This window comes from Carassius gibelio, chromosome B17 (assembly GCF_023724105.1).
Source record: "Carassius gibelio isolate Cgi1373 ecotype wild population from Czech Republic chromosome B17, carGib1.2-hapl.c, whole genome shotgun sequence".
NCBI lineage: Eukaryota > Metazoa > Chordata > Actinopteri > Cypriniformes > Cyprinidae > Carassius > Carassius gibelio.
In genome coordinates this window covers 15,630,553-15,641,313 of record NC_068412.1, presented here as the reverse complement: position 1 = coordinate 15,641,313, position 10,761 = coordinate 15,630,553, and the positions used below count along the sequence as shown (strand labels likewise).

At 34.9% G+C, this 10,761-nt stretch overlaps 1 protein-coding gene across 2 annotated transcripts; it reads left to right on the top strand.

Moving 5' to 3' along the window:
• The first annotated feature begins 375 nt into the window (after positions 1–375).
• tmem30b (transmembrane protein 30B) lies at positions 376–5,546 on the top strand. Of its 2 annotated transcripts, none has more exons than XM_052579895.1 (8): positions 376–476; positions 1,762–1,958; positions 2,286–2,393; positions 2,480–2,587; positions 2,698–2,788; positions 2,883–3,026; positions 3,117–3,323; positions 4,749–5,546. In XM_052579895.1, exons 2-8 carry the CDS (start codon positions 1,773–1,775, stop codon positions 4,931–4,933), a joined length of 1,029 nt encoding a protein of 342 aa, XP_052435855.1. In that variant the 5' UTR covers positions 376–476; positions 1,762–1,772; the 3' UTR covers positions 4,934–5,546. The 2 variants fall into 2 exon arrangements, with proteins under 2 accessions (XP_052435855.1, XP_052435856.1); XM_052579896.1 differs by having other exon boundaries at positions 457–590.
• Positions 5,547–10,761: the final 5,215 nt, after the last annotated feature.

Below are 10,761 nucleotides of genomic sequence, written 5' to 3'. Positions count from 1 at the left end.
AATTTTTGCTGAATCAGAGGCATCTCAGGACCTACTAGACTAGAGGACCTCGGTAAATTTGCAAGGGACACACATATTATCTTGTCTTAAGGTTATTTACAATAAAGTATATTTACATAACTCTATAATTCAAATCATAAATATCTGCTAAACAATATATAAGTGCAACATGGAAACCATAATTACAATCTAGAAAACTTTGTAAAACTTGTAAATAGTAAAAATGTTTTTGTTTCTTTTTTAGTTATATTAATGTTAAGTTATATTAATTTGAGTTACATTAAAAAGTGTGAGACTTAACCAATGAATAACAAGGTTTAAAACTTAAAAACAATATGTTTTCTGTAACAAACCATCATATCAAGCGGACTGAAGTGGAACTGGGAGGAGTCAGGTATGTGACGTAGGCGCGGTGGGAGGTGCGAACGCGAAGCGGAAAAGCTCATGTAGGCGCGGCGGGACTCCAGGTAAAACAGGTAGGGGATTGTCAAAAAGTGTGTCTCACGTCGATGTACAAATCTTTCTGATTTTGAAAAGCAGGCACCTATAATACATACGCCAAATTGAACGCGCTGATCTTTTTCTTAAAGGTGAGTTTTGATATGAAGCTTTAAAGTTTCTACACTCAGAGTAAGTGATCGAGATTTATGAAGCACGCTTCTGTTTTTCTGCGTCGTCATCCGTTGTTGTTGTAGTCAAACATTCTTTTTTGTCTTTTTCGTGTTAGCTAAACTTTTGAACTGTTTTTATTACTATGGCTGGAGAGTTCATAGATTTTTCAGGGTCCAGTAATATTAAATTGATTAATACACGTCAAATGTATTAAATGTATCAAGATTGTTTATGTTATCATTGTACATTTAATAGGTATTGTCAGTAGACATGCAGCACAGAATAATTGTCATCTTAAGTAATATTCACCACATCTCAAATAATGTATTAATCATTAATTTAGTAATATTCTGTAATGGTAATGACATTTTAAACGTTTTTTGAATAAAATGACAAACATCATTTTCTTGCTTTATTTATCCTGAACACACATACAGTAATTAAACTGGCCTGTATTTTTACTTCTTTTTTTTCCCCATAATGTGTCAGAAATCTTTAATTAGATATTATGCTTTATGCATGTGAATTTGTTAAATTTTTAAGTATATATATTTTTAGCTTTTTTGTTTGTTTTCATCACACATCACGTGGCACATTTTATCTAAAGCATGCTTTTGACTGTTATTGTTCTGTGAGGTGGAAATATTATTATTTTAGTATTGAAACTAAAAGTATTAAAGTATTGAAAAGTAGTTTTAAAACTAACTACTGCAGAAGGAATTTTTTTTGTATTTTTTATAACTGTATATAAATGATTTTCATGCAATTAATATTAAAATAGTTTATGGTAGTAGTCGATAGTTAGCATTAATTCATCTTTTTATGATGAATTTTCATATTTCAAGATTCAAGATATTGGGACAAAGCTAAAATAAAATCTATATATTAAAAGTTATTTGAAAAGTCATCAATGGTGAAAGCAAAGTAAAAAAGTTTCTAATACATCTTCAGATAACCTTCATATTACAAAAAGGTAAAGGGTTTTAAAAAAAATATATAAACCCCTGGGTTATGAAAGTTCTCAAATTTGAAGAAAGATCCAGTGTCTGATGTATTGTTTGTTGCATTGCACTCTGATTGGGCTTTTTAGTATTGTTTATTTTATCTATGAAATTGTGGTGCACACAGTAAGCTTGTCCTTTCTTTCAGAGGACATCAGGATGAAGAACGAGGAAGAGGCGAGTGAACGGCCTGACAACACGGCATTCACTCAGCAGCAGCTCCCGGCATGGCAGCCTGTACTCTCTGCTGGCATCATCATTCCTGGCTTTCTTATTATTGGTTTGGCTTTCCTAGGCATCGGAATTGGCCTCTTTCTGACCTCACAGACCATCCAAGTGCTGGAGGTAAATGTTTCCTGTGGGACGACAGTAGAAAAAATCTTCACTGGGTGGTTGACATGGCTTTTTACAGTAGAGTCTGTTCATCCTTTGGTTAAGTAGCATATCTAATAGTTTAAACAAATGTACTGAGGTCAGATATTGCTTGTTTGTTAAAGAACAGACAACACTATTTAACATTCAAGTCTTTGGGTTTTAGAGATAATGAACCCCTTGACTACACATTACTGCCTAGTAGTTGAGTTAGTTTGGAGGTGTTGATATACCTAGGTGTTTTGTGCAAGGTGAGAGACATTAATTATACATGAATGCTCTCTTTTCTCACTGTCACAGATGGATTACACAGGCGTTGAGAAGGATTCACCCTGTTTCCGCTGTACGAGCCCAAGTAACCAAACCTGCACCTGTGAAGTAACATTCTCCCTTAGCACATTGTTCACGGTAAAGTCTTTGACTTCTCTGTTTTAAAGCCTGATATTTCTCTCTCAATGTTAGAAAGTGACTAATATTGTCTGTGATGCTTACAGGGCCCTGTCTTCTTTTATTATGGCCTGTCTAATTACTTCCAGAACTTCAGAAAATATGGCGTGTCGAAAGACGATTATCAGCTCACTGGCGATACACAATATTTCAAGGTTTGCGGTTGGCATGGACGACCTTTTAAATGTTGTTTCAACTCTAGGATCTTTTCGTTTAATGTATTGAATCCCACTTTCTTTGCTTTTATTTTCATCTGACTTTTCAGAGTCCACGAGATGTTTGCTTTCCATATGCGCATGACTCCAAAAATAACCCCATTGTCCCTTGTGGAGCTATAGCGAGTAGCATGTTCAATGGTATCATTTCACATTTGTAGATTTAACTTTATTTGTGTATCTATTAAGTTCTGAAATGGGTTGCTAATCCTTTATTTGTGTGTCTTGTGCAAAGACACATTTGAGCTCTACCAGATAATCAATGGAACCAAGAAGAAGGTTCCATTAGATGGTAAAGGAATCTCCTGGTGGACTGATTACAACATAAAGTACAGGAACCCTTTGCCTGTGAATGGCTCCTTTGCAAGCGCGTTTGATGGTAATTTGTCTTAAGGTTGTAATGTAATAGTAGCTTTGGGATTTGAGATTTGGACTAGAAGTTTAATTCTTTCTGAATGCTGGTTAACAGGTACAGTGAAGCCCATAAACTGGCCTAAGGCAGCATATGAGCTGGACCTCACAGACCCAAACAACAACGGTTTCCTGAACCAGGACTTTCTAGTGTGGATGAGGAGAGCGGCACTACCTCAGTTCAGGAAGCTGTACCGGCGAATCACGGAGGGTGATTACGCCACGGGGCTCCCTGCTGGAAACTACTCTCTGACAGTCTATTACAGTATCCTTCTCATGAAAGTCAAAACTCACTCATAGAAGGGATTAATAATAGGTTTTTCATGTTTTATTCATATCACCAAGTTCGGAAGCTTGTAGGAATTTGAAGCCTCATCATGCCTTTATGTGGCGTCAGTCCTGTTTCGCAGATGTCTTTTGACCGTGTTTGCCTGTGAGCCAGGCCAAAAGGTTTTACAGGTTAGGTGTGGCTTTTAGCTGGTACAGAGCAGATTGCAGAAGCAACAAACAGAGGGTTTTGAATATGTAAACTGATGAAAAGGCATGACAGTCAAAAGAGTAGAAGAAATTTGACTTAAAGGTGCGCTTTGGTAAAATTTCCCCCCTTATACACAAGTTTTTACACAAAAAGAAATTAAATGTATACTACCCTGAATAAGTTTAGGGTTTGTAGGATTCTCAAAAAATGTTTTTAAGAGTAGTTTCTTATGCTTTTTTTGCAAAAAAATAAATAATAAAATACAGTAAAAATAGTAATATTGTGAAATATTATTGCAATATAAAGTAACTCTTTTCTATGTTATTATATTTAAAAATGTAATTTATTCCTGTAATGGAAAAGTCTTCAGTATCACACGATCCTTTAGAAATCATTCTGATATGCTGATTTAGTGCAACGTTTCTAATTTTCAATGACAGTTGAGCAGCTTAATATTTTTATGATCCAAGATTCTTTGATGAATTAAAAAAAACTAACTTTCAAAAGAACTGTTTTTTTTTTTTTTTATGACTCTTGTAAAAAATCAATCTACAACTTTTGATCAGTTTAATTCATCGTTGCTGAGTAAAGTATTAATTTCTTTTAAAAGGGACCATATGACCAGCTGAAGTCTTGTTTTATCTTTTTAACCCTCCTGTATTGTCATTTTTGAATATGGAATCAAATATTTATGGCTGATAATGAATAGAGGATTTCTAAAATGGTATTGGTGATTGAAAACACTGATTTCAAATCTTGTAATTTCTTTATTTGAAAGGGGACAGTGTACATTAATAAACATTAAAACAATGTAAATGTACCCGAGTTAGCTCAAAAGTGCTAATTTTCATCGGTAGTCCCCCAGCCAGATTTAAACAAGGCAACCTTTAAAAATAATCACAAGTACGAAATCACACACAATAATAAAAATAAAATTGCATACAACACATTATGGTTAATAAGTACAATTCATATAAAAATTATATAATATTTAAATACACACATAAAATGTTTTTTTTTTAAGTGTCTATATCTAGTGTCCAAAATGTCTGCATGCACAATGTAAACACATCGCTTAGTGCACCTTTTAAGGCAAAGTTTTCAGAAGCACTTGTCCTTTCAGAAAAATTTACTTATTTTTAAATATGCAGTAGAAATGTTCATATGCTGCATGAATGAACCATGTTTGTTCCTTAACCACCTCTTTTCCAGACTACCCAGTACTGAGTTTTGATGGACGTAAGAAGGTGGTCTTCAGCAACGTGTCTTGGATGGGAGGGAAGAACGACTTCTTGGGCATTGCTTATTTAGTAGTTGGCTCCTTGTGTGTGGTCATGTCAGTGGTTATGCTAATAGTTTATGCCAAATTCAAATTCTCAGATGATGATGATGCATGATGATGCAAGGCGGCTGTGCTTATAAAGACCACCTCATACATGAATCTTAAAAACAAGAAAGAAAAGAAATAAGGGGTTCATTAAGATGGAGCTAATTGTTGTTTTCAGACCAAAACATCATGGTCTAGATCAATAATTTTGCATTCACTTGCTAGAAAGTTTTAACTTCAGGTCATTTTATTTTTAACAGGAATTATTTGTTTACTAAAAGATCACAGGATATGCTTTAGGCTTAAAAAAAACTGATATTAAACTAATATTCTAAGAATTTGTTCAAAGGTCGTAGAATCAGAAGATCATTCAGGCAATGTTACAGGTTTCTTTTATTCTACTTTGTCTCAGGTATGAAATATGGATTAGCGGTTACTTTTAGTTTCTGGAAAATACAGATAAAACAGAGCTAAAAATGATTTTTAAATTTGCTTACGACTTCTTGACTAGTCAAGAAATGTTTAGCAGATATATGGACAGAGACAGTCTCAGGTGCCACATCTACCTGTTAGATGCATAGCTTTGTCAAAGCTTTGTGTATGTGTAGTTTAATCTATTGAAAATTAAAATGTATTGCTGCTTGTATATTTTCTGAAATAAACTTTAAAATGCTGTTTTATAATGTGTTTTTGTTGTGAGCTTTTGTTTCAAGCATGAAAGATTTTATTTCCAAGCAAGGGAAATTGTGTGCTTTTTCAATGCAATTTGTACTGGGCAAGTTAAATGAAAGTGAAGGGCGAATCTAGACTTTGTTTGCACGCATCGGTGATATTGATCCCTGTTAGTGAAGCAGATCTTATTTGGGAGCAGTATTCTGTGCAGAGTTTCACTCTAATTCTGCTCTCTGGTTCAGTGTCTTTTGAAGTAAAATGTTTGAAGAGTTGGGAAAGAACTGTATTTAGATTAAATCTGCTCATAAATATTGCTTTGTTTATATTTTAAAATGCACAACTTTTGTCTGGACTAGACCTGAGTTTTTATGTAACTAGAAGGCTATTGTCTGCACATGGGTTTGGCAAGTAAAGATGACATAATCAAGATTTGTGAGAAATTCAAAAGAAGCATTAGTGAATTACTGAAACCCATCACCTTTGTACACATCATTTAACATTATGATGCTTCGGAAACAACCTACACCCTATTCCCCAAAAAAGTTTAGGGCTGGTAATTTGTCAATAAATTTGAACTGTCATGCTCATCACTGCTTTATTTACTTGATTAAAAAAATACACTAAAAATTGTATTACAGTAAAATATGAAATTTTAAGGCTAGCCTGCCCTTCATTAATCACCAATCATTAATCAATATGCTGCTGCTTGAGAAACATTTATTATTATGTTGAAAACATTATTTTTCTGGATTGCTTGTAGCAGATCGCTTCTACTTTGTAAGTCGCTTAGGATAAAAACGTGCTAAATGAATAGAATATTCAACGACTGTATTTATTTGAAATAGAAATGTTTTGTACCTTTCTTAATTTCTTTACTGCATCACTTTAAAGCATCTTTTCTGAATTACAGTATTAATTTCTTTTTTTGTTGTTGTTGTTTATCTTGCTGACCCCAAACCTTGGAACAGTACTTTATAGTAAGAGAACTGTAAATGCATTTAGATGAATAGCTGCTAAATAATAAAGCAAATGAGATGACGTAACACCGCTGCATGTGCACTAGGTGGCATGGTTGGGTCAAGGTTATGTGTTATATGTACACCTGTTGCAAAGATAGGCTACTTCCATCTCTCACGTCTTTTACACTTCTTTCTAAACTTCTAACTGTGGTTTCAGTATCCTATCTTAACTAATTAGCCATTTAACCTTACAAGATGGCTTTATTATTAAAGCTAGAGTAAGCTATATATTCAAATCTCTTTATTTCGATTTTTAACCTTAGTGGAAGGATTGAAAGCCTCACTTTGCTCGGTTGTTCGGTTTGTATATGTGAGGTGCACTAGGATGGATATAGTGGCGGTTCTCCCGATGATGACTCTGTACCGTCTGCACAGACTGTTTTGGCCGGTGCTGCTATCACTGTTTTTGTGTTATTAGCCTGTGATATGGGTGCCTTCATTTCCTGTTCTTTCAGATGGTTGAAGCAGGCCTGATATTGGAAAAGCTTAGAAGAGAGAGCAAAAAAACAACAACAAGGCCAGAGGTGGATCTCTCTCTCTCTATCTTTCATTTCTTGCCCGCTCTCTTCTTAATATTGGCTTTGCATTATAAGTGCAAGCGATGATGGTTCATGTGTCGGTGTTCTTTTTACTCTTGAGAGCGAGGATCTTTATGAACAGAACAGATATTTATTAGACATTATGCTACTGGTTCCACCCTTCTTGACAGCTCCATATTGTTTTATTCTCCATAGCCATTTCATTTGTCAGAGCCCTACCAATAATGCAAACCACTGTGTTAACGACAGATCATCATGTAATGACCAGTTTCATGACCGTCACATGCACGGAAGGTTTTTATTACCAAGTGAGGTAGAGCGGACAACTTAAATGAAAGTGAAGAGTCGAATGTTTACTGACTCACAGTGATTCAGTCCTGCAGTGTTTGCAAAGTGTTGATAAAACAAACATCAATTCTAATGAATTCAAGCACAGCCTACTGCGACAACACCGTTATTTAAATGAGCGCACAACTTCACTCAGGCTCTAATAATAGATTGATTCCACATTATCAAGCAATTATGAACCCATGTTATGGTTTCTGAGGTGACGACAATGCCTGTGACTTTTAGAGAGGGTTTTTAGAGCGGATTCTGTATCACAGAATGCAGAATGTTGAACAATTAGACAGCCAACGTGACTGCAGGCATTTTATGCAAAATAGACATGAGCAGATGAATTCAGGATGGTCTGGGTGTCTGGAAGCACCCATCAGTTTCACACCGAAAACAGCTTGCTCTTTTTTTACTCGTGTTTTTTTTTTTATATAACAATGATGGATGTCAGATAGTAGAGAAACATCAACACTCATCTAAAGATTTGAGAATTGACAGGAATGTCTGTCACGATTAAAAAAAAGAAAAGAAAAAGTAATCAGCAATTGATTCTTGTTCTTCAATAGAAATATTTAAACATTTGAAGAGTTCAAATGCAATAGTCTTTAAGTGCCCTCTGACATTTTCTTCTAAAATTAGCATTGTTCTCAGCCTCCTATGTTTATGCTCAGTCATTTCAGTTTAATGGGAATGAAATGAACCTATTCATTGCCATTAAAGTGAAATTACTGAACCTACACATAGGAGCCAGATAAAGATGCTAATTTTAGAAGGAAATATCAAATGGCACTTACAGGTTTTTGCATCTGAACTCTTTATTTGTAAAATGTACAATTAAACTGACCAAAATACTGAGATCCTTGGAAGAGCTTAAAAAAAGCATAACCATGTCTACATTTTGTAAATCATTTTTCAGAACTGACCATTCATTATACGGCATAGAAAAATATTACATACAACAGTTTATTTTTTTAATAATTAATAATAATGTTGATTTCTAAAGGATAAATCACGTTTTGAAATATATTTAACTGAAAAGTTTTAATTAATCTTGACACACTTCCAACATTGAGTATTTTTAAAGGTCTTTTGTATAATGTTTTAAAGAAACATTGTAATTGCTTTTCTTGATCTGAATTTATTCATGAATTGTGATCTGTAGTACTGTCTCTGTGATTCTTTTTGTATGAAACTTTATGTGCTGCCGTCTTGACCAGGTCTCACTGGAAGAAGAGACAGCAATATCTCAATGTGATTTCCTGGTTAAATAAAGGAATAATGATGAAATACTATAAATATTTAATAATATTTCAGTTTTTATTGTATTTTGGATCAAACGAATGCAGCTTTGGTAAACATAAGTAACTTCATTCAAAACATGAAAAAAATAAATACAAACTCATCTTTCATCTGCAGTGTAAGATTAAAATACGAAACGGTTATATACATTGCCTTCCCGTTTGAACTGGGGGTTGAGTGTGACAAAGTATTTGCATTTCATGCATATATAATGTAATTATAAACTGAAAATGTGAAGTAAATAAAGCTCAGTTTATTCATGAATTGGATTAGATATTGTGGCATTCCAGTTAGCATTGATTCATTTGCATGTTCAATGGTGATTCATAGCTTCAAAGGGACAATCAGCGTTAAAGTGAAGTTACAAAAATGATAAATACCCTAAAATACGCATAATACCCTGAAGTATTAAAAGATTCCATTTAATGGCTTTCCATTACTATAAAATGAAATGTCTGAGATGTGCACCCTGCAGCTGAGTTTTGCCAGTGATAGCCTAATCAATCTTGACGTTAATTAGAAAAAGATTCCCACACAAGTGGACTCTGGTCCTCAGTCCCTCTGGCCACCTACATTTGGAAAAGAACTCCTCTCTCTGGTCGTCCCTTTGGGAGAGACATTTTCCATAATGTCATAAAACATTATAAATGCCCCAAAATTATTCTAAACTGAACAGAAGGGTCTTAATTGTGAGACATTATAACAAAGTAGCCAAATTTATGATGTACACATAAATATGTGAACTTGATCTGGAAGAGATGTGACAGATACAGTAGGAAAGACAGGCTTAAACTGGGAGAGGGATAATACATTTTAAACAGTGGGAATCAAAAAGATTGAGAGCCTTGACCTCAGGCGTCAATTTAAGCAGATCTGGATTCTGTCTTAAACTTGCATTAATATTCACGATTTGTATCATCTTTCTACATTGTCTCTCTCATTAAACCCTGATTTGCCTCTAATTGGAAGTAAATGGCTGGCAGTTCAATGCTAATCACTGTAATTGTGGTCTCATTTGGTGCGCTTGATAACTGGCCTGCTCTGACTTCATCAGCCACCCAAATGCAGAGGAGAGGTTGAGTTATATTCAGTCAGTTGACCGTGTGTGTGTGCGCGCGTGTGTTTAAAATTAATATTGATTTAAAGTAGGGCACAATTCATGCGTTTTACAACACACTGTCAGAAAGATTCGGAGGGCATCGCAGAAACGCTGTTACAGTGCTGCAGTGGCCCTAAATTCAATTATTTGAATTGGCCTTGCGTTTGTATGTTGAGTTGCTTGATTTGAATTTGTTATTTTTTTCTCCCGAGTGAGTGTAAGTAAACCTACACAAGAGATTTGAGGGAGTGCCTTGCTGCGTTGCTCTGTGTGACAGTAATGAGAATTGGCATCTTTATTTTGGATCCTGTGAGAACCCAACGGTTACCCCTCATCGCATGACTGAGAGACACAAAAGTTTGTTCTAAAATAAGGGGCCGATCGTTGTGTCTGTTTGCGTTCTGTTTCTTTCATGTCACATAGAGCCAGAGAGATGGGCTGACTTTATGCAAAGCAGGGTGTTAGTTGCGAGTCCGCATGGATAAATTTAGCTTCTTCGTGTCACCTCACTGTCTCCGATATAGACATAAACTCACTGGCTGAGTTTGGGATTCAGGCCATTGTGGTTTCTAGGTTGCCTCATGACTTTGTCTGTTTTTGTGGCAGTCCTCCTGAGATTTTGTGCTGTTTTTATGCACTTATCAAATCTTTAAGAGAGTAGCGTTAAATTCCATGTCATTGTGTCAATCAGGCCATAGCACAAATGCAGCCACCAAGCTTCACTATCCTTTGAAACTGAGTTGTTTCAAAAGTATTCATATTGTTAAATATAATAAAAGTTGCATTGGAAATTTTACTTTTAGTTATTACTTACCCAGTGGTATATGATGCAATGTCATACTTTGCATACAAAATGTCATACAAAACAATGTCATACAAAACAAAAAACATATTTTTTGTTTTGTTTCTTTCTTTTTCAGACCCGAAGATTAAC

Bases quoted from the DNA above. Each gene is read 5' to 3' on its own strand.
- tmem30b (XM_052579895.1), top strand. From the start codon at position 1,773: ATGAAGAACGAGGAAGAGGCGAGTGAACGGCCTGACAACACGGCATTC. The intron at 2,394-2,479 runs GTAAAGTCTTTG...TGATGCTTACAG, and splicing joins CCCTTAGCACATTGTTCACG to GGCCCTGTCTTCTTTTATTA. The intron at 2,588-2,697 runs GTTTGCGGTTGG...CTGACTTTTCAG, and splicing joins GCGATACACAATATTTCAAG to AGTCCACGAGATGTTTGCTT.